This window comes from Eleutherodactylus coqui, chromosome 6 (assembly GCF_035609145.1).
Source record: "Eleutherodactylus coqui strain aEleCoq1 chromosome 6, aEleCoq1.hap1, whole genome shotgun sequence".
Lineage (NCBI taxonomy): Eukaryota > Metazoa > Chordata > Amphibia > Anura > Eleutherodactylidae > Eleutherodactylus > Eleutherodactylus coqui.
In genome coordinates, this window is record NC_089842.1 from 222,453,027 (window position 1) to 222,476,257 (window position 23,231).

Consider the following 23,231-nt stretch of genomic DNA (forward strand, 5'->3'; position numbering starts at 1 on the left):
CTAGAAGCTGCAGACGTCCTTCTCCTTGGTGTCCCGACCCCATGATCCAACAAGTGGGGGAAAGGCAAGAACCGTCAGGGGCGTAGAGAATCCATGTCTGTATTGGAAGCGTATGCTGAGAGTGGGAGGCCAGGACTGAGCGCAGGTAATGAGGATGACAGGTGGGGAAAGCTTGGTTCAGACAGGGGAAGTTCAGTGGAGGAGGACAAGTAGAGGAAGGATGTGGTCGGCGTTGGAAGTCGGGAATGAGCTCAAGTAACATAAATGAGAAGAACAGGTAGATGAAAGAGAGAGGCCAGGACTTGAGAGCAGGCGTGTAACTAAAACCTCAGGGGCCCAGGTGCAAAAGTTCAGCTGTGCCCCTCCATATGTACTGGTACCCATACTGCTGCAAAACAAGCATATATACATGATCTAGCCCCTTGGCATAAGTTTTCTAAATGTGAATCATTTCCTGGATTACGTGAAAACACGTGGATTTAAACAATACATGTTTTTTTTTTTTAAACTACGTGCAGTTTTTTGATGTGTTTTTTAATTGTGTGTAAATGTGTGCAATAATATACAACAGATCCCCAGGTTATACCAGCATGCCCCATATCACTATATACAGGATGTATAAGTTATACCAGCTGTGTATATGTGTGTGAGTGTGTGTATATATATAATTTGGAGATCCCCAGGTTATACCAGCATGCTCCATATCACTATATGCAGGGAGATGTATAACTTGTACCAGCTGTACATATATAATTATATACAGGAGATACCCAGGTTATACCAGCATGCTCCATATCACTATATACAGGGAGATGTATCACTTATATATGTACAGCTGGTATAAGTAGCCTACCATTTTTATGATGACTATGGAGGAATAAAGGTTATTCTTTTATTGATACCTTTCTATGTTGCCACTTTTTTCTACTACTTACAAATTAGACAATAGACAGTGAGGGGGATCAATGAGTGCAACAGGTTACCACGGGAGGTGGTGAGTTCTCCTTCAATGGAAGTGTTCAAACAAAGGCTGGACAAATATCTGTTTGGGATGATTAAATGAATCCTGCACTGACCTTAAAGTTGTTCTGCCTCTTGACCAGGTCCTGTAGGGCTATAGGAGTCCTATAGAAGTCTCCATATATAAAGAGGTCATCTCTGGAAAATACATGCTGTACCCAACCCTCATCCCCTCGTCTCTTACAGTCGTACTAGCTTTAGGTGGTTCGGGTCTTTCCTGTTCCATCGTGGCCTTTCTGTACCTCCATCAGTAAAAATGAGCTGAGATCTGTGGAGTCCACAGAAGTACGACGACCACCACAAGAGGGCGAGAATGAGGTCAGGGTCCCTATGTATGGAGACTTGTGAATACCTACATTGTAACAAAGAAACCTTGTGATTCATATGATAAATGTGTGAGATCTGATGGCCCTTTTCCTTCTTTTTCCCCCTTCCCTTTGTATATTGACTCCTCATCTATTAATGAAACCTTTCCTTCCCTGTCTTGCCTTTCCCCACCTCTGAGCCTTGGCTTGTACCTTCCTGCGGTCATTGCACTCACATTATTCTCCTTCCCTGTTATGTCCCCCTTTTGCTTTTCTCTTCTCTCCTCCTGCTGCTCAGTTGGCTGTTTCAGGCCTTATTGGCTGCATCTCATGGAAAAAGCCAATCACACTGGTGGTAAGTATGGACCATGACATGACATGACGGGACGAGGTTGGGTCACAGTAGGAGGGTCGGATATTCAGGAATTGAAAAATATACTCCTCAAAATATGACTGGAACACACAAATCACGCATGATCTCCAGCCTCGGTCACGTCTGTCCTGAACCTGCTCTCATCTGTAAAGGAAACGGAGCACCAATGCTGGAGCTGCCAATCAAACTGCCCGATGCTGGAGCAGAGGTACTAGAAGGACATCGGGCCCTCAGGCCACCCTCATGGAGTCTATGTATGACAGCTTGGTCAGTAACTGCCAGAGGGTATTCTGTAGGACTCTGATAGCTCCTCCTGTTCCTCTGGTCCTAATCCTGTAGGGTATTCAATAGGACTCTGGTAGCTCCTCCTGTTCCTCTGGTCCTGATGCTGTAGGGTATTCGGTAGGACTCTGGTAGCTCCATCTTTTCCTCTGGTCCTGATGCTGGAAGGTATTCTGTAGGCTCTGGTAGCTCCTCCTGTTCCTACGGTCCGAATGCTAGTGGGAATTCTGTGGAGCTTTGGTAGCTCCTCCTGTTTCTCCGGTCCTGATGCTGGAGGGTTTTCTGTAGGGCTCTGGTAGATACTCCTCTTACTCCAGTCCTGATGCTGGAGAGTATTTTGTTGGGCTTCGGTGGTTGCTCCTGTTCCTCCGGTGTTGATGCTGGAGGGTATTCTGTAGGGCTCTGGCCGCTCCTCCTGATCCTCTGGTCCTGATACTGGAGGATATTCTGTAAGGCTATGGTAGCTCCTCCTGTTCCACCGGTCCTGATGCTGGAGGGTATTCTGTAGGTTTCTGGTAGTTCAACTGGTCCTGAGGCTGGAGGATGTTTTGTAGGGCTCTGGTAGCTCCTCCTGTTCCTCTGGTCCTGATGCTGGAGGGTATTCTGTTGGGCTCTGGTAGCTCCTCCTGTTCCTCCAGGCCTGATGCTGTGGAGTGTTCTGTAGGGCTCTGGTAGCTCCCCCTTTTTCTCCTGTGCTGATGCTTGAGGATGTCTTTTAGGGCTCTAGTAGCTCCGTTCCTCCCATCCTGATGCTGGAGAATATTTTGTAGGAAGGGTATACTGTGGGCTCTCGTAGCTCCTCCTGTTCTTCCAGTCCTGATGCTGAAGTGTATTCTGTAGGGCTCTGGCAGCTCCTTCTCTTCCTCTGGTCCTGATGCTGGAGGATATTCTGTAAGGCTATGGTAGCTCCTCCTGTTCCACCGGTCCTGATGCTGGAGGGTATTCTGTAGGTTTCTGGTAGTTCAACTGGTCCTGAGGCTGGAGGATGTTTTGTAGGGCTTTGGTAGCTCCTCCTGTTCCTCTGGTCCTGATGCTGGAGGGTATTCTGTTGGGCTCTGGTAGCTCCTCCTGTTCCTCCAGGCCTGATGCTGTGGAGTGTTCTGTAGGGCTCTGGTAGCTCCCCCTTTTTCTCCTGTGCTGATGCTTGAGGATGTCTTTTAGGGCTCTAGTAGCTCCGTTCCTCCCATCCTGATGCTGGAGAATATTTTGTAGGAAGGGTATACTGTGGGCTGTCGTAGCTCCTCCTGTTCTTCCAGTCCTGATGCTGAAGTGTATTCTGTAGGGCTCTGGCAGCTCCTTCTCTTCCTCTGGTCCTGATGCTGGAGGGTATTCTGTAGGGCTCTGGTACCTCCATGTTTTCCTCTGCTCCAGATGCTGGAGGGTATCTCGTAGGACTTTGGTAGCTCCTCCTTTTTTGTGGTCCTGATGCTTAAGGGTATTCTGTGGGGCTCTGGTAGCTCCTCCTGTTCTCCCTGTTCTGATGCTGGAGGGTATTCTGTAGGGCTCTTTTAGCTCCTCCCATTCCTCCGGTCCTGATGCTTAAGGGTATTCTGTAGGGCTCTGGTAGCTCCTCCTGTTCCTCCAGTCCTGAAGCTGAGGGTATTCTGTAGGGCTCTCTTAGCTCCTCTTGTTCCTCAGGTCCTGATGCTGGAGGGTATTGTGTAAGGCTCTTTTATCCCCTTTCATTACTCTAGTCCTGATACAAGAAGGTATTCTGTAGGGCTCTGGCAGCTCCTCCTGTTCCTCCAGTTCTGATGCTGGAGGGTTTTCTGTAAGGCTCTGGCAGCTCCTCCTGTTTCTCCGGTCCTGATGCTGAAGGATATTCTGTAGGGCTCTGGCAGCTTCTCCTGTTCCTCCAGTTCTGATGCTGGAGGTTTTTCTGTAAGGCTCTGGCAGCTCCTCCTGTTTCTCCGGTCCTGATGCTGAAGGATATTCTGTAGGGCTATGGTAGATCCTCCTGTTTCTCCGGTCCTGATGCTGGAGGATATTCTGTGCGGCACTTGCAGCTCGTCCTGTTCCCCTGGTCCTGATGCTAGAGGGTATTCTGTCGGGCTGTAATAGCTCCCCCTGTGCCTCCGGTCCTGATGCTGGGGGTATTCTGTAGGGCTCTGGTAGCTCCTCCTGTTCCTTTGGTCCCAATGCTGGAGGATATTCTGTAAGGCTCTGAAAGCTCCTCCTGTTCCTTTGGTCCCAATGCTGGAGGGTATTCTGTAGGGCTATGGTAGATCCTTCTGTCCCTCCGGTTCGGATGCTGGAGGGTATTTTGTAGGGCTCTGGTAGCTCCTCTTGTTCCTCAGGTCCTGATACTGGAGGGTATTCTGTAGGCATATTAGCCTCTTACTCCCCACCTCTACACGAGCCAACCTAAACAATCAATCACCGTGAATGTGTAAATCCAAACAACCAAACAAGTTGTGAATGGTGTGGAGTTGGGGAGTAAAAGGCTAATATGCATTGTGTAGGGCAGTGGTAGCTCCTCCTGTTCCTCCTGTCCTGATGTTGATGGGTATTCTGTAGGGCTCTGGTAGCTCCTCCTGTTCCTCCATTCTTGATGCTGGAGGCTATTCTGCAAGGCTCTGGTAGCTCCTCCTGTTCCTCCGCTTCTGATGCTGGAGGGTATTCTGTAGGGCTCCTGCAGCCCATGGTATTCCTGCAGCCCTGATGATGCAGAGTATGTTGTAGGGCTCTGGTAGCTCCTCCTGTTCCTCTGTTCCTGATGCTGGAAAGTATTTTGTAGGGCTCTGGTAGCTCCTAATGCTCCTCTGGTCCTGATGCTGCAGGGTATTCTATGGGGCTCTGGCGGCTCATCCTGTTCCTCCAGGCTTTATACTGGAGGGTATTCTATAGTGCTCTGGTATCTCCTCCTGTTTCTCCGGTCCTGAGGCTGGAGGGTATTCTGTAGGGCTCTGGTAGCTCCTCCCGTTCCTCCAGTCCTGAAGCTGAGGGTATTCTGTAGGGCTGTGGCAGCTCCTCCTGTTCCTGCAGTCCTGATGTTGGAGGGTTTTCTGTAGGGCTCTGGCAGCTCCTCCTGTTTCTCCGGTCCTGATGCTGAAGGATATTCGGTAAGACTCTGGTAGGTCCTCCTGTTCCTCCGGTTCTGATGCTGGAGGGTTTTCTTCAGGGCTTCTGCAGCCCATGGTATTCCTGCAGCCCTGATGATGCAGAGTATGTTGTAGGGCTCTGGCAGCTCCTCCTCTCTCTCCGGTCCTGATGCTGGAGAGTATTTTGTAGGGCTCTGGTAGCTCCTCCTGTTCCTCTGCTCCTGCTGCTGGAAAGTATTTTGTAGGGCTCTGGTAGCTCCTAATGCTCCTCTGGTCCTAATGCTGCAGGGTATTCTATGGGTCTCTGGCAGCTCATCCTGTTCCTCCAGGCTTTATGCTGGACGATATTCTATAGTGCTCTGGTATCTCCTCCTGTTCCCCCCGTCCTGATGCAGGAGGGTATTCTGTAGGGCTCTGATAGCTCCTCCTGTTCCTCCGGTGCTGATGCTGAAGGATATTCTGTAGGGCAGTGGTAGCTTCTGCTCTTCCTCTGGTTTTGATGCTTATGGGTATTCTGTAGGGCTCCTGCAGCCCCTGGTATTTCTGCAGCCCTGATAATGCAGCGTATGTTGTAGTGCTCTGGTAGCTCCTCCTGTTCCTCTGTTCCTGATGCTGGAAAATATTTTGTAGGGCTCCGGTATCTGCTCCGGTTACCCCCCCCCCCGTCCTGATGCAGGAGGGTATTCTGTAGGGCTCTCTTAGCTCCTCCCATTCTTCCAGTCCAGAAGCTGAGGGTATTCTGTAGGTCTCTGGTAGCTCCTCCTGTTCCTTCAGTCCTGATGCAGGAGCGTATTCTGTAGGGCTCTGGTAGCTCCTTCTGCTCCTCCAGTCCTGATGCTGGAGGGTATTCTATAGGGCTCTGGTAGTTCCTCCTGTTCCTCCAGTATTGATGCTGGAGGGTATTCTGTAGGGCTCTGGCAGCTTTTCCTGTTCCTCCTGTCCTGATGCTGGAGGGTATTTTGTAGGGCTCTGGCAGCTCCTCCTGATCCTCTGGTCCTGATGCTTGGGGTATTCTGTAGGTTTCTGGAAGTTCCTCCTGTTCCTCCAGTCCTGATAATAGAGGGTATTTTGTAGGCCTCTGGTAGCTCCTCCTGTTCCTCCAGCCCTGATACTGGGGGGTATTCTGTAGGTCTCTAAATGTCACTCCTTCTCCTCCAGTTCTGATGCTGAAGGGTATTCTGTAAGGCTCTGGTAGCTGCTCCTGTTTCTCCGGTCCTAATGCAAGGAGGTAGTCTGTAGGGCTCTGGTAGCTTCTCCTGTTCCTCGATGCTGGAGGGTATTCTAAAGAGCAGTGGTAGCACCTCCTGTTCCTTAGGTTCTGATGTTCGAGGGTATGCTTTAGGGCTTTGGCAGCTCCTCCTGTTCTTCCAGTCCTGATGCTGATGGGTATTCTGTAAGGCTCTTGTAGCTTCTCCTGTCCCACCAGTCCTGATGCTGATGGGTATTCTGTAGGGCTCTGGTAGCTCCTCCTGTTCCTTTGGTCCCAATGCTGGAGCATATTCTGTAGGGCTCTCACAGCTTCTCCTGTTCCTCCGGTCCTGATGCTGTAGGGTATTCTGTAGTGCTTTGGTAGATCCCCCCGTTTCTCTGGTCGTGATGCTGTAGGGTTTTCTGTAGGGCTCTGGTAGTTCCTCCTCTTTCTCCGGTCCTGATGCTGTAGGGCAGTGGTGGCGAACCTATGGCACGCGTGCCAGAGGCGGCACGCAGAGCCCTCCCTACTGGCACGCGCCCCATCGGCCGCTCACCACTTGTGAATACCAGTGCCGGCATTCACAAACGGCACTGCTAGCCGCGCTGATCCCAGCACACAGTGACTTCAGTGTGCAGCTAGAATCCCTCTCCCCCTGCCCCGACGTCTCCTACTACTTGGTTCCGCCGGGAGGGGGGGGGAGGCGTCCAGCAGCGTGTGTGTCAGAGTGTATGTCGGGAGCATGTTAACACTTTCTTCCCCACTTCTGCAGCAATCAGCAATTCCCAGCAACCTGATTGGTTGTTTGGGTTGGTTGATTCACCAAACAACCAATCAGGTTGCTGGGAATTACCTATTGAGGCAGAAGTGGGTAAGAAAATGTTAATATGCATGCCGGACCATGCTGACCAGAAGAGGAGCATCAGCTTTCAGGAGGAGGAGCTAAGTATGTGGGTCTCGGGAGGGGCACTGTGGGGTGTCACTACTGCACTGGGGGGCCACTGTGGGGTGTCACTACTGCACTGGGGGGTGTCACTACTGCACTGGGTGGCTGCTGCGGGGTGTCACTACTGCGCTGGGGGGTGTCACTACTGCACTGGGGGGGGCGTCACTACTGCACTGGGGGGGGGGCATCACTACTGCACTGGAGGCCGCTGAAGGGTGTCCCTAATGCACTGTGGGCCGCTGCGGGGTGTCACTACTGCGCTGGGGGGCGTCACTACTGCACTGGGGGGGGCGTCACTACTGCACTGGGGGAGGGGGGTCACTACTGCACTGGGGGCCGCTGGGGGGTGTCCCTAACGCACTGGGGGCCGCTGCGGGGTGTCACTACTGCACTGGGGGGGAGCGTCACTACTGCACTGGGGGGAGCGTCACTACTGCACTGGGGGGGCGTCACTACTGCACTGGGGGCCGCTGGGGGGTGTCCCTAATGCACTGGGGGCCGCTGGGGGGTGTCACTACTGCACTGGAGGGGGCGTCACTACTGCACTACTGCACTGGGGGGTGTCACTACTGCACTGGGGGGTGCTGGGGGGTGTCCCTAATGCACTGGGGGGTGCTGGGGGGTGTCCCTAATGCACTGGGGGCCGCTGGGGGGGTCACTATTATTGCTGTGGGGTGGGGGACACTATTACCGCTGGGGCCGCTGTGGGGTGGGGGTCACTATTAGCGCTGGGGCTGCTGTGGGGGTCACTATTACCGCTGGGGCCGCTGTGATGTGGGGGGTCACTATTATCGCTGGGGGGTGGGGGTCACTATTACCGCTGGGTGGGGGTCACTATCATCGCTGGGGGTGCGGGGGGGGGGGGGGTGTCAGTATTACCACTGGGGCTGCTGTGTGGTGAGGGTCACTATTACCGCTGGGGCCGCTGTGGGGTGGGGGTCACTATTACCGCTGGGGCCGCTGTGGGGTGGGGGTTACTATTACCGCTGGGGCCGCTGTGGGGTGGGGGTCACTATTACCGCTGGGGCCGTTGTGGGGTGGGGGTCACTATTAACCATGGGGCTTATGGGTGGGTGTCACCATTACCGCTGGGGCTGCTGTGTGGTGGGGGGTCACTATTATCACTGTGGGGGGTCAGTATTACCGCTGGGGTCGCTGTGATGTGGGGGTCACTATTACCGCTGGGGCTGCTGGGGGGGGTGTCACTATTACCGCTGGGGTATGTTTACATGTGGCGGAAATGGGCAGGGCTGTTTCAAAATAGACAGGGTGCAGACCTTGACTGCTTTTTGGATGCAGAAATGCTGTAGAATTTTTCACAGAAATTTCCGCTGAGGACGTTCTGCAGCATTTCTGCATCCAAAAAGCAGTCAGAATCTGCACCCAGTCTGCTTTGAAGCAGCCCTGTCCTTTTTAGAACGACGGGGGTACAATGATACGTTGTGCCAAGCCCCGCCTCCTGATGTGTTGGCACTTTGCGATAAATAAGTGGGTTTTGGGTTGCGGTTTGGGCACTCGGTCTCTAAAAGGTTCGCCATCACTGCTTTAGGGTATTCTGTAGTGCTTTGGTAGATCCCCCCGTTTCTCTGGTCGTGATGCTGTAGGGTTTTCTGTAGGGCTCTGGTAGTTCCTCCTCTCTCTCCGGTCCTGATGCTAGAGGGTATTCTGTTGGGCTCTGGTAGCTCCTTTTGTGCCTCCGGTCTTGATGCTGGGGGTATTGTGTAGGGCTCTGGTAGCTCCTCCTGTTCCTTTGGTCCCAATGCTGGAGGATATTCTGTAGGGCTCTCACAGCTTCTGTTCCTCTGGTCCTGATGCTGGAGGGTATTCTGTAGGGCTCTCACAGCTTCTGTTCCTCTGGTCCTGATGCTGGAGGGTATTCTGTAGGGCTCTGGTAGCTCCTCCTGTTCCTTTGGTCCCAATGCTGGAGGATAGTCTGTAGGGCTCTCACAGCTTCTCCTGTTCCTCCAGTCCTGATGCTGGAGGGTATTCTGTAGGGCTCTATTAGTTCCTCTTCTTCCTCCGGTCCTGATGCTGGAGCCGTTTTTGTAGGGCTCTGGTAGCTCCCCCTGTTCCTTTGGTCCCCATGCTGGAGGATATTCTGTAGGGCTCTGACAGCTTCTCCTGTGCCTCCGGTCCTGATGATGGGTGTTCTTTACCTCCACAATGAATGCTCCAGAGAGGAGGAGACTATGCAGGCATTTGGCTCTCTTCATTGTAGATAATGGGTGTTGTGGTGCCTAGATTTTCAGAACCCCCATCCACTACATTTGAAAGACTTGCACATATATAGTTGGCCACATCTAACTCATATGCTGCATCATGGAGTGCCAAGTGGGGCTCCTGGGTCCCCATTCCAATGTATCGGGGATCCAGAGATAGCTACATGGTGCCCCATTTGTCCTTGCCCGTACCTGGCCCTGAGCAGTGCGCTGCTCCTTTTCTCTCTGATGGGAAAGCTACATGTGAGCAGCCGCATGCAGACAAGTAATTCTGTGTCTAGATGGTTGGGGGCTACAAAAACTGTATAGTGGGTAGCATATGGCCCCCGTGCCGCAGATTGTTCTTCTGTACTCTAAACCATCCCGCTTGGAGGAAAATAAGTCTCAGGATGGTGTATACAGATGGGTTGGGGGCAGGAGGTGACATTCATTGGTGGCAGTGACACGGATTAGAAGTGGATAGCGAAGCAATAGCATGCATATAAAAGCTTGGCTAGAGCGATGATTGGTATATAACCGTGCAGTGATGAAAGTAATACTGAGTCCCTCTTTCAGGTAACGGCCTTTACGTTGGTCAGTGCCCTAAGTGTCATGCTGAGCCTGGCTGGCTCCATCCTCTCCTGCCAGAATGGGCAGCTGGTCAAATCCTTTAATTCTTGTAAGAAGGTGGGTGAGCGTGCTCTCTGCGGACTCTTCTGGTGCCATCAGACGTGGCTCTTATTACCTGCACTCTGCTTTTCAGGAAAACAACTGGTGCATTTGCTGCCACCCCGTTGGACAGCAGGAAGCGCTGCCAAACTGCAGGGAGCTGGAGAGACTGACTCTGTACCCCAATCACCAATGTGACAGTATCCGCATCGCTCTAAAAGTAGGTAACCCTTAATGCATTACTTATGATGGCTAAAACTGGCATTTCTGTGTCAGTTTGTTTTGCAGTTGGTAGCAGCCTGGGTAGGAATTCATTGGTGAAGTTGGCAGCAGTCCAGATAGGAATCTATTTGAGAAGGTGGCAGCAATCCAAATATAGATCCATTTGAGAAGGTGGCATTAGTCCAAGTATGGATCCATTGGTGAAGTTGGCAGTAGTCATTTAGGGATCCATTGATGAAGGTAGAAGCAGTCCAGGTAGGGATCCATTGGTAAAGGTGGCAGTAGTCCAGGTAGGAATCCATTGGAAAAGTTTGTAGTAGTTCAGGTAGAAAATAAATGTATTTGTTAGGGTGGCATTAGTCAATTTAAGGATCCATTAGTGAAGATGTCGGTAGTCCAGGCCGGGATCTAATGGTGAAGGTGGCAGCAGTACAGGTAGGAATCCATTGGTAAAGGTGGCAGCAGGACAGGTAGGAATCAATTGGTAAAGGGTGGCAGCAGTACAGGTAGGGATCTATTTGTGAAGGTGTCAGTAATCCTGGTAGGGATCCATTGGTTGAAGATAACAGTAGTCCAGATAACATTTGTAGAAGTGGCATTAGTCAACTTGGGGATACATTGGTGAAGGTGGCAGCACTTGAGTTAGTGATCTATTGGTCTAGGTGGCAGTAGTCCAGCTGGGGATCTACTGGTGAAGGTGGCAGTAGTCCAGGTAGGGATACATTGGAAGAGATAAGAATAATCTATGTAGATAATAAATTTGCAAAGGTGGCATTAGTCAACTTAGAGATCCATTGGTGAAGGTGGTTTTGTTAAAGCTAGGGATCCAATGGTGAACATGGCAGCAGTACAGGGAGGAATCCATTGGTGAAGCTAGCAGTAGTCAAGGTAGGGATCCATTAGCAAAGGTGGCAGCAGTCCACGTAGGGATGCATTGGTGAAGGTGGCAGTAGTCCAGGCAGGAAAGGTGGCAGACGATAATACATTTGTAGAGGTGGCATTAGTCAACTTTGGGATCCATTAATAAAAGTAGCAGTAGTCCAGGTAGGATTCTGTAAGTGAACATGACAGTAGTCCAGGTGGGGATCTATTGGTGAAGGTAGCAGTAGTCCAAGTATGGATCTATTGGTGAAGGTGGCAGTAGTCCAGGTGGAGATCTCTTGGTGAATGCTGCAGTATTCCAGATATGGATCCACTAGAAAAAGTGGCAATAGTCCAAGTAGATGATACATTTGTAATGGTGGCATAAGTAAACTTAGGGATCTATTGGTGAAGGTTGTAGTAGTCCAGCTAGGGATCCAATGGTGAACATGGCAGTAGTCCAGGTTAGGATCCATTGGGGAAGGTGGCAGCAGTCCAGGTAGAGATCTATTGGTGAAGGTGGAAGCGGTCCAGATAGAGATTCATTGGAAAAGTTGGTAGTAGTCCAGGTAGGGATCTATTGGTGAAGCTGGCAGCAGTCCAGATAGGGATCCATTGATGAAAGAGGCAGTAGTGTAGGTAGGGATCCATAGGTAAGGATGGCAGCACTTCAGGTAGGGATCCATTGGTAAAAGTGTCAGTAGTACAGGTACAAATCCATTGGGAAAGTTGGTAGTAGTCCAGGTTAAAAATACATTTGTAAAAACATAAATTTGTAATGGTGGAATTAGTCAATTTAGGCATACATTAGTAAAGGTGGAAGTAGACCAGTTAGAGATCTGTTGGTGAAGGTGGCAGGAGACGGAGTAGTGATCCATTTGTGAAGGTAGAAGTAGTCCAAGTAGAGATCCATTAATGAAGGTTGAAGTAGTCGAGGCAGGGATCTATTAATGAAGGTTGAAGCAGTCAAGGTAGGGATCCATTAATGAAGGTGACAGTAGTCCAGGTGGGGATCCATTAGTGATGGTGGCATTAGTCGAGGTAGGCTTCTATTGGTGAAGGTGGCAGTCGAATTAGTGATCCATTTGTAAAGCTGGCAGTAGTCCAGGTAGTAATACATTGGAAGAGATAACAATAATCCATGTAGATATTACATTTGCAAAGGTGACATTTGGTAACTTATGGATCCATTGCTGAAGGTGGCAGTAGTCCAGGTAGGGATCCATTGGTGAAGCTGGCAGTAGTCTAGGTAGGGATCCATTGGTGAAGGCATTAGTCTGGGTAGGGATCAATTGGTGAAGGTGGAAGCAGTGCAGGTAGGGACTCATCAGTGAAGGTAGCAGTAGTCGACTTAATATAATAATAATAATAATCTTTATTTGTATAGCGCCAACTTATTCCGCAGCGCTTAGGGATCCATTGGTGAAGGTGGCAGTAGTCCAAGTAGGAATCCTTTGGAAAAGTTGGTAAAGCTGGAATTAGTCAACTTAGGGATCCATTGGTCAACATAGTAACATAGTATGTTAGGCTGAATGAAGACAATGTCCATCTAGTTCAGCCTCTTTCAACCCCCCTTGATGGTCCAGAGGAAAGCAAAAAAAAAAAACCAATGAGCCAATTTAGCTCATTTGGAGGAAAAAAATCCTTCCTGACTCCATAATGGCAGCCAGAGTAATTCCTGAATCAATATTTGAGATCATCAACCCTGCTGTACACCTAATGTCTATGTCCTGTAATATCATAGCGCTCTAGGAAGGCATCTAGTCCCCTCTTAAACTACTCTATAGATTTTGCCATCACCACGTCCTCAGGCAGAGAGTTCCACAGTCTCACTGCTCTTACAGTAAAGAACCCCCTTCAATGCTGGTGATAAAACCTGCTGTCTTCTAGACGTAGCGGATGCCCTCTTGTTACCGTCGCAGTCCTAGGTATAAACAGATCGTGGGAGAGATCCTTGTATTGTCCCCTCATGTATTTATACATAGTTATTTGATCGCCCCTTAGCCATCTTTTTTCCAGGGTAAATAATCCCAATTTTGATAGCCTCTCTGGGTATTCCAGTCCTCTCATTCTGGTTATTAATTTAGTTGCCCTTCTTTGAACCCCCTCAAGCACTGCAACATCTTTCATGAGCACCGGTGACCAAAAGTGTATACAGTATTCCACGTGAGGCCTGACAAGTGCCTTATATAGTGGGGGATAATGTTCTCGTCCCTTGCCCCTATACCTCTTTTAATGCATCCCAAGACTGTATTTGCTTTTTGCAGCTGCTGATTGGCATTGGTTACTCCAGTTAAGTCTACAGTCCACTAGTACTCCCAGGTCTTTTTCCATCTCCCTTTTCCCTAGCAGTACCCCATTTAGTGTATATTGGTGACATCCGTTTCTCCTGCCCATGTCCATAACCTTACATTTATCAACATTGAACTTCATTTGCCATTTTTCTACCCAAGCCCCCAGCTTATCTAGGTCTGTTTGTAGTCGCACATTGTCCTCTGTTGTATTAATTGTTTTGTATTATTTTGTATCATCTGCAAATATTGATATTTTACTGTGCAGCCCGTCTATCAGGTCATTGATAAATATATTGAACAGAATGGGGCCTAATACTGAACCCTGTGGCACCCCACTAGCAACAGTGACCCAATCAGAGTATGAACCATTTATTACCACCCTCTGCTTTCTATTTCTGAGCCAGTTCTTTACCCAGATACACACGTTTTCGACCAAAACCGAGTTGCCTCGTTTTATATATCAGCCAATTATGCGGCACGATGTCAAATGCTTTTGAAAAATCCAGATATATGAGATCAATTGCCCCCCCCCCCCAGGTCCAGCCTAGAATTTACTTCATTGTAGAAGCTGATCAGATTGGTCTAACATGGTCGACCCCTCATGAACCAATGCTAATGAGGAGTTATGCCCTTGTTTTCCTTGATGTATTCTAGGATGGTGTCTCTCAGAAACCCCTTAAATATTTTTCTAATAATTGAAGTGAGACTTACCGGCCTGTAGTTACCAGGCTCTCTTTTGGACCCCTTTTTGTATATTGGAACCACATTGGCAATGCGCCAATCCAGTGGTACAACCACAGTCTCAATACTGTCCATAAATATAACACATAGTGGTCTAGCTATCAAGTCACTTAGTTCCCTTAGAATCGTTGGGTATATTCCATCTGGGCCCGGCGATTTATCGATTTTAATCCTCTTTAACCGGCTCTGCACTTCCTTCTGTGTTAGGCATGCAATATTTAGCAGGGGGTCCATTTTATTCCCCTGCGTCTCGTGCAACATTTCTTTTTCCTTTGTGAATACATTTAAAAAGAAACTATTTTATAGATTTGCCTGCCCCCCCATTGTCTTCTATGATTACTCCTGCATTATTTGTTAGAGGGCCAGTACTCTCAGTGCCAATACTTTAACTGTTTATAGAATAACAGAGAAAAGGATTACACTCAGACTTTGAGTCTCTTTTTTTTTTTTACATACGGCTCTCCACTTTGGTGGATAAAGGGAGTATCCGGTAATACGTACCACTCTCAAGACTCTGTGATACCAAGGTGCTGTCCTCATCATTTCTTCTTTTACTGTTTATATAATTGAAGAATACTTTAGGGTTATTTTTGCTCTCTTTGGCGATCAGTCTTTCTGCCTCCTCCTTAGCAATTTTGATCTTTTCTTTACATATTTTGGTTTTTTTCCTATATGATTTTAGCGCTTCTTTGCTGCCTTGTTGTATTAGTAGTTTAAATGCTTTTTTTTTTCGTTTATTGCCCCCTTACAGTCTTGTCAAGCCACACTGGTTTCCTTCTACTTGTAGTTCTTTTGTTTTTGAAGGGAATGAACTGCTCACATGAGGTAATTAGGATGTTTTTAAACTTCCCCCATTTGTGGTCTGTACTGATATTGTTGAGGACACTGTCCCAATTAATGTTACCGATAGTAGTTCTGAGCTGATCAAATTTGGCTTTACTGAAGTTCAGTTTTTTTGTCGCTCCCTGATAAGGCTTCTTATTGAATGACAGCTGGAAATTAATTATATTGTGGTCACTATTTCCAACGTGTCCCTGCACCTGCACCTCTATGATTCTGTCTGGTTTGTTAGTCCAGAGTCCAGGATGGCCCTCACTCTAGTTTGCTCCCGCACATGTTGGGTAAGGTAGTTATCTTTAATTGTTCTTAAGAACTTATCGCCCTTGTGAGATTTGCAGGTTTCGTCTTCCCATATTATATCTGTATAATTAAAGTCCCCCATAATAATTAGTTCATTGCGGTTTGACATCTCTTCTATTTGCCTTAATATTAAGATTTCAGTTTCTTCTGTTGCTTTTGGTGGCCTATAGAAACCCCTTATCAGTATTTAGTTATTTTTTTCTCCCTATATTTCTACCCATAGAGATTCCACTTGTTCATCTCCTGCACCTACATATTCTCGTAACCTCGGCACTAAGTAGGATTTAATGTAGAGACATACCCCTCCCTCTTTCTGTTCCCCAAGGTCTCTTCTGAAGAGATTGTAATGCTGTAAATTCACTGCTCAATCACACTTATCATCAAGCCATGTTTCCGTTATTCCCACTATATCGTAATTTTCATTAGTCATTCTCGCTTCAAGCTCACCCACTTTACCGATCAGACTTCTTGCATTCGTTGCCATATAATTTATACGATTGTTGTTGTTCTTTATATTCATTGTGCTATTAATGGTACTATTGGCTGTTCTGTCAGTTCTAACTGTACTAACCCCACCCCCCGCTCGACCCCTATTCCCATTACTTGGTCCCAGGTCGCTATCTACACTGTCTATCCCTTGTTTCTCTTTTTGCCCCCCCCCCCCAAAGTCCCTAGTTTACACACTTCTCCAGCCTTCTAGCCATCTTCTCCCCCAGTACAGCTGCACCCTCCCCATTAAGATGCAGCCCATCCCTACGGTAGAGCCTGTAGCCGTAAGCAAAGTCAGCCCAGTTCTCCAGGAACCCGAACCCCTCCTTCTTACACCAACTCTGGAGCCACTTGTTTACCTCCCTAAGATCCTGGTGCCTTTCTAGTGTGGTTTTGGTGCAGGTAGTATTTCCGAGAAAACTACCTTGGATGCACTCGCCCTAATCTTGGATCCTAGCTCCCTGAAATCATTTTTGAGGGCCCTCCATTGACCTCTAAATTGTTCATTCGTGCCAATGTGCACCATGACTGCTGGATCCTCTCCAGCCCCTCCCAGTAATCTGTCAATCCGATCCATTATGTGTCGAACTCGAGCGCCAGGAAGACAACACACCATTCTACGATCTCTATCTTTGTGGCAGATTGCCCTATCTATCCCCTTTATAATTGAATCCCCCACCACTGGGACCTGCCTTGCCTACCCTGCGCTCCCCGCCCCCTTCTCACTAGAGCAATCATCTCCCTGGCGTTCAGAGGGCATGTCGTACTGCAGCGGTGCTGGCTCTGTAATGTCATCCCCCTCATCTGCCAACTTTGCAAACGTGTTGGGGTGTGCCAGTTCAAGAATAGCCTCCATGGTTCTCTTTGCTCTACCCCTTCTAACTGTCACCCAGCTACTGCCTGCTTATCCTGCTCTTCATACTACTATCTGCCCCCGCCTCTACCCCAGCAAGTGCCTGCTCAGTGAGCAGCAAACTCCTTTCCATGTTGTCAATGGCTCTCAGTCTTGCCAGTTGCTTATTTAGATCCAGGATTTGGGCTTCCAAATATGCAACGAGCACGCATCTTGCGCAACAGTATGCAGCCTTGATCGGCTGATCAAAGACCACATACATTGCACAAGTAGCATACTGGATGGCATTGCCAGGCATGGAGCTCATCCTAATGGGGATCTACAATTTACTTATGAAAGTAATGAAGAATGACTAGATTACACTGCAAGCGTGCCTCTGCCCGTTCGCAACCGCTCACGTGCCTCCGCCCATTCGCAACCACTCATGTGCCTCCACCCATTTGCAACCGCTCATACTTTTTTTTCATTTATTTATTTTTTTTATAACACACTTACTACTTGCTCTCACTCAGTCACCCAATTCTGCTTCACTTACACCTCGCTCACAGGCACTTATACACAGCATTTACACACAGGCACTTACACACAGGTACTTACACTGATTTTCTTCACTTACACACTCACTCTTTTACACCCCCACACTTAGGCACACACTTACACACAGACACACAAAATATACGTATCCGCTATTGTCAGCAGCTCCTCTGCAGCCGATAATGTCACCTGCAGGCTCAGCACCGGAACCTCTCTGCCTCCTGCCACCCCGCTACCTGTTCTCTTCTTCTCTTTTCACTGCTGGATAGATCTTTCCAGCAGCTCCTCTCAAGGGGCTCTCCTGGTCTTCTTGCGGCTCTGGTGCCGCTCCAACATTCCCATGCTCCGTTTTTCTGCTCCAAGTTGTCAGTAGTCCAAATAAGGATACGTTGGAGAAAGTGGCAGCAGTCCAGATAGGGATCCATTGATGAAGGGGGCAGTAGTGTAGGTAGGGATCCTTTTGAAGAAGTTGCAGTTCCTCGTGTTAAAGGGGGGCGCTCCTTCTCTTGTTCTACCCCTAGTGAGCCTCCTCCCCATGTAGCAAGTGGAGCCACACGGCGCTGTAACAGGCTGGAAACCATTGGGTGCACCATTTGTCCTTTTTTCCAGAGTTGCGCGTAAAAGGAAAGGTTCCACATGAAAGAGAAGTGAACAGGGGGTCCGGCTGTTCTTTTCACCACAGCTCTCCATGCCAGACCCCAGATTGTCCTCACCGCAGGTACAGTGAGAACACCCGGCCTTAGGCCTTAGCCGTGGATGTTACTCTGCGACTCGTCATCTGCTCACACAGTGGTAAAGAACCCCCTTGTATGTTGGCGGTAAATCCTGCTGTCTTCTAGATGTAGCAGATGCCCTCTTGTTACCGTCGCAGTCGTGGGTATAAACAGATCATGGGAAAGCATTCCATGTGAGGCCTGACAAGTGCCTTATATAGTGGGAGGATAACGTTCTCATCCCTCACCCCTATACCTCTTTTAATGCACCCCAAGATTTTATTTGCTTTTGCAGCAGCTGACTGGCATTGATTGCTCCAGTTAAGTCTACAGTCCACTAGTCCCCTCAGGTCTTTTTCCATATCACTTTTCCCTAGTAGTACCACATTTAGTGTATATTAAGTGACATCCATTTCCAGGTAGGGATCTACTGGAAAAGGTAGCAGTAGTCCAGGTAGATAAGACATTGTGACCTATGTTGATTTTTATTAGTAAGATATGCTGAAAATTGAGGAGATGAACGTATTTCTGTTGTTTTTCTTATGCCATCTTCCTACTTCTACCACCTGGCATCCTCGGTATTTCTGCTGTGGGAAAGTCCTCTGCCGCTGTCTGTGGTGGTACGTTTTTCTCTTACTGACTGCTCTCTGTGTGTCCTAGGACCTTTTGTTCAGTGTCTGTGGCCTCACCATCTTTTCCACCATCATCTGCACCCTGTCCGCTGTCATCTGCTGCATTCAGATTTTCTCATTGGATGTCACCCATGTAGTAAGTTCTGTACCACGTGTGCAGACACACAAACGTCAGCTGAAATCACTCATCCTGTCGCGTATCTCACATATCTCTTTTTTTTGTTCTAAGCTGGCTGCCCAGAGATCCACTTCTGTCAACCTGGAGTGCTTCTCCCCCCAAGACGCTATCTTGCAGCGCATGATTGAGTGCGAAGAGTTTGTTCCGCCTGTTCCTCCACCACCATATTACCCACCAGAATACACCTGCAGCTCGGAGACCGATGCACAGAGGTACAGTCACCCCTAGCTGATGTCAGACTTATAGGTCCATGAAATTACTAACTAAATTCAAGTCCAAAATGGTCAATGTTTTCCTCCAGTATCACATATAATGGATCCATGGACAGCCCCATCCCTCTCTACCCGGTAGACTTCCCACCATCATACGAGAGTGTAATGGGGATGAGAGAGGACAGCCAGGTAAGAGTGATTGCTGTGTGTTCCTGTTACATGCTAGTTTGATATTAGTCTTCTGAAATGTTTCCTTCTCGTAGGCCACATTATATGTTGCCCAAGCAAATGAAGTCTCATGTCTCAGCGTATCTGACAGAATGGACTCCACAGGCCATAGTGGTAATGGTGAGTTGGCAGAGATAGGAAAGCAGCCGTGGTGGTAATGGTGATTTAGGAGAGCAGCCATGATGGTAATGGTGAGATGGTAGAGATAGGAGAGCAGCTATGGTGGTAATGGTAATTGTATAGTAAGTCAGGAGAACAGACATGGTGGCAATGGTGAGTTTGCAGAGAGAGGAGATCAGCCATGGTGGTAAGAGTGAGTGCACAGTGAGTTATTAGAGCAGCCATAGTGGTAAAGGTGAGTTAGGAAAGCAGCCATGGTGTAAATGGTAAGTTGACAGAGATAGCTGAGGAACCATGGTGATAATGGTAAGTTAGGAAAGCAGCCATGATAATATTGGTGAGCTCAGGGAGCAGACATGGTGGTAATGGTAACTGCATGGTGAATCAGTAGAGCAGACATGGTAGTAGGGCTGAGTTGGCAGAGATAGGAGGACTGCCATGGTGGTAATAATGAGTTGGCAGAGAAAGGATTCTAGCCATGGTGATGACGATGAGCGCACAGTGAGTTAGGAGAGCAGCCATGGTGATGATGGTGAGTTGACAGAGATAGGTGAGCAGCAATAGTGAAGAGATAGGAGAACATGAATGATAATATTGGTGAGTTAGGAGAGCAGCCATGGTGGTAATGGGGAGTTGGTTGATAGGAGAGCAGCCATGATTGTCATGATGAGTTGGCAGCGATATGAAAAGATCAATGCTGGTAATGGTGAGTTAGGAGAGCAGCCATGGTGGTAATGATGAGATTGGAGAGCAGCGATGGTGGTACTGGTGATCTGGCAGACATAGGACAGTAGCCATTGTGATAATGATGATGATGAGCGCACAGTGAGTAAGAAAAGCAGCCATGGTAATAATGGTGAGATAGCAGAGATAGGAGAATAGCCATGGTTATAATGGTGAGTTAGGAGGGCTGCCATGGTCATATTGGTCAGTGAATAGTAAGTTAGGACAGAAGGTATGGTGGTAATTGTGATTTAGCAGAAATAGGACAGCAGCATAATGGTAATAGTGAGTGCATGGTGAGTTAGGACAGTGGCCATGGTGGAAATGGTGAGTGCATGGTCAATTAGGAAAGCAGCCATGGTAGTAATAGTGAGATAGCAGAGATAGGAGATTAGCCTTGGTTATAATGGTGAGTTAGGAGTGGATCCATGGTGGTAAATATGAGTTGGCATAAATTGAGCAGCAGTTACTGTGAAAATGATGAGGTAGGAGGGCAGCCATGGTGGTAATACTAAGACGGCAGAGGTAGGACAGCAGCCATGGTGGCAATCGTGAGTGCATAGTGAGTTAGGATAGCAGCCGTAGTATTAATGGTGAGTTGGCAGATAGGAGAGCAAGTATAGTGATAATGGCAAATTAGGAAAGGAGTCATGGTGATATAAGTGAGTTAGGAGTGCAGCAGTGGTCATAATGATAAGTGCATGGTGAATTAGGAGAGTAGTCATGGTGGTAATACTGACCTTGGAAAGCAGATTTGGTGTTAATGTTGAATTGGCAGATGGTAATGACGAGTGCATAGTGAATTAGAAGTGCAGTCATGGGGGTAATGGCAAGTGCATAATGAGTTATGAGATTAGCCTTGGTGGTGATGGTGAGTTGGCAGAAACAGGACAGCAACCATGCTGGTAATAAGTCCATAGTGAGTTAGGAAAGCAGAAATGGTGGTAATGGTAAGTACACAGTGAATTAAGTACATGGTAAGTACATGGTGAATTAAGAGTGCAGCCATGGTGCTAATAGTGAGTTGGCAGAAATAGAAGAGCAGCTATGGTGGTAATCGTAAGTGCATAGTGAGTTAGGAGAGTAGCCATAGTAGTAATGGTGAGTTGACAGCTAGGAGAGCAGTCATGGTGGTAATAGTGAGTTGGCAGAGTTAAATTTAGGAGAGCAGCTATGATGGTAATGGTGAATTAGCAGATATAGGAGAGCAGCTCTGGTGATAATAGTGAGCTAACAGTGATTTGGCAGATAGGAGAGCAGTTATGGTGGTAATGGTAAGTTAGGAAAGTAGATTTGGTGGTCATGTTGAGTTGACAGAAATAGAAGATCAGCCATGGTGGAAATGGAGAGTACATGGTGAGTTAGGAGATTAGCAATGGTGGTAATGGTGAGTGCATTGTGAGGAGAGCAGCCATGGGAGCCATGTTAAGTTGTTAGACATAGGAGAGTAGCTCTAATCGAAATAGTGAGTTAGGTGACCAGCCATAGTAGTAATGATGAGCTGGAAGAGATAGGAGAGCAGCCATGGTAGTAATGATGAGTTAAGAGAGATGCCATGGTGGTGATAGTGAGATGGCAGAGATAGAAGAGCAGCCATTGTGGAAATGGTGAGGGTACAGTAAGTTGGAGAAGATAAAGACTCGTGTAGATGTGAATTTTGTTTGGACTTTTCAACTGAAGTGACCAGGTCCTTTCAACTTTTATGGATTTTTGGGGTCTCTGATCACCTAGATTGTAATTGCATGCTATGCTGCTGGTTCATTTTCTGAAACTGATAGAGCCACCATCTTGACAATGGTGCATTATCACCAGAGAAGTGCAGGATCTGGGGTGATGTGAAGCCTCACAGAGCACAATCTCTCTTCATTTCAGAGGACAGCAGCCCCTCTGAGGAATCCATCCTGCTGGAGATGCAGGGCTCCGCTGGATCTGTGGGTTATGTCCAGTATCGCTTCATCAAGCGCAGCCGAGCCGACTACTGTCTGAGTGCTGATTGTGGACAATGTGGACATCACCAGCAGAGCCCCACTATCAGCCTGGAAGGGCCTTTTGAAGAAGTTGCAGTTCCTCGTGTTAAAGGGGGGCGCTCCTTCTCTTGTTCTACCCCTAGTGAGCCTCCTCCCCATGTAGCAAGTGGTGCCACACGGAGCTGTAACAGGCTGGAAACCATTGGGTGCACCATTGGTCCTTGTTTTCCAGAGTTGCGCGTACAAGGAAAGGTTTCACGTGAAAGAGAAGTGAACAGGGGGTCCGGCTGTTCTCTCCACCACAGCTCTCCATGCCAGACCCCAGATTGTCCTCACCGCAGGTACAGTGAGAACACCCGGCCTAAGGCCTTAGCCATAGATGTCACTCCGCGACTCGTCATCCGCTCACACAGTGACCCCGGAATCTCCTCACTGCTCAGTACAGGTAAGCTGCTGTCCTCCTTCTTCTTGTCCTTCCACGTCTTTATCTACAGATAACACATTATGCAGTTTATGTCCCACAGAGGTGACTTCACAGTGCACACATCATCCGACGCCACGCTGTCAGGACTATATCACATTATAATCTATTTCTGTTCGTATTTCCTCAGATTTTGGGGTCCCTGATTGCACCAAAGTTCTAGAAGAGGACAGCGTCTCCATGTCATCTGTGGAAACAGGTCAGGGGGAAATCAACAATGGACTGAAGACCGTATTTATCAATTTGAGTAGATGTGATCTACATCGTAATGTCCAACGCGCTGTGTTCTTGTCGGATGATGCGGTGCACACTGCTCTCACTTCACTCGTTAGTTACGGAGCGTAGTGGACGGCAGATGATCTTACATTCTGCACACCTAACGAGGCACAGTTATCATTTTCGGAAGCTCCCATTGTGATTGCTGGGACAGCTCTGCAACCACTAAGATGAATAGCAGCTGATGGGAGAGGATGATTTCATTCTGTTTGCTTTTGTCTGGTGCTTTGTGTGGGGATTGAAGCTGGAGGTGAACATGTACATTGTGTGAATGACGCTTCTTCTGCTGCAGGACTATATGATGGAGTTGGTTTGCACAGACTGCGTCCACCGGGCTCGTCGACTCTTCTTCGTGCTAATTCGGAGGGAAAGAGCAGAATCCATTTTAGCCGCAAAACTGTTCAGCAGCTTTCCAGAAGTGGAGCTCTGTCCCTGGGAGACCTGAAGGGAGGCCGGAATACCCGAGTGCTCGTGGCCAGGTTCCTGAATAGATCTCGGTGGAGTCTCAAGGATGGAGGAGAAAACTCAAAGCCGGTAATGTGTA

At 48.3% G+C, this 23,231-nt stretch overlaps 1 protein-coding gene across 4 annotated transcripts in view; it reads left to right on the forward strand.

Moving 5' to 3' along the window:
* Positions 1–23,231, forward strand: part of ENTREP3 (endosomal transmembrane epsin interactor 3) — a 39,279-nt gene that overhangs the window by 14,818 nt on the left and 1,230 nt on the right. For 2 of the 4 annotated variants that reach the window (XM_066608924.1, XM_066608925.1), the window contains exons 2-10: positions 9,931–10,041; positions 10,118–10,243; positions 18,531–18,638; positions 18,732–18,892; positions 18,982–19,081; positions 19,156–19,240; positions 21,836–22,375; positions 22,542–22,610; positions 22,980–23,221. In XM_066608924.1, coding sequence (XP_066465021.1) covers positions 9,931–10,041; positions 10,118–10,243; positions 18,531–18,638; positions 18,732–18,892; positions 18,982–19,081; positions 19,156–19,240; positions 21,836–22,375; positions 22,542–22,610; positions 22,980–23,221 — 1,542 coding nt within the window. Of the gene's footprint in view, positions 1–1,623; positions 1,681–9,930; positions 10,042–10,117; positions 10,244–18,530; positions 18,639–18,731; positions 18,893–18,981; positions 19,082–19,155; positions 19,241–21,835; positions 22,376–22,541; positions 22,611–22,979; positions 23,222–23,231 lie in introns of all 4 variants that reach the window. The other 2 variants (XM_066608923.1, XM_066608926.1) reach the window with 2 other exon arrangements.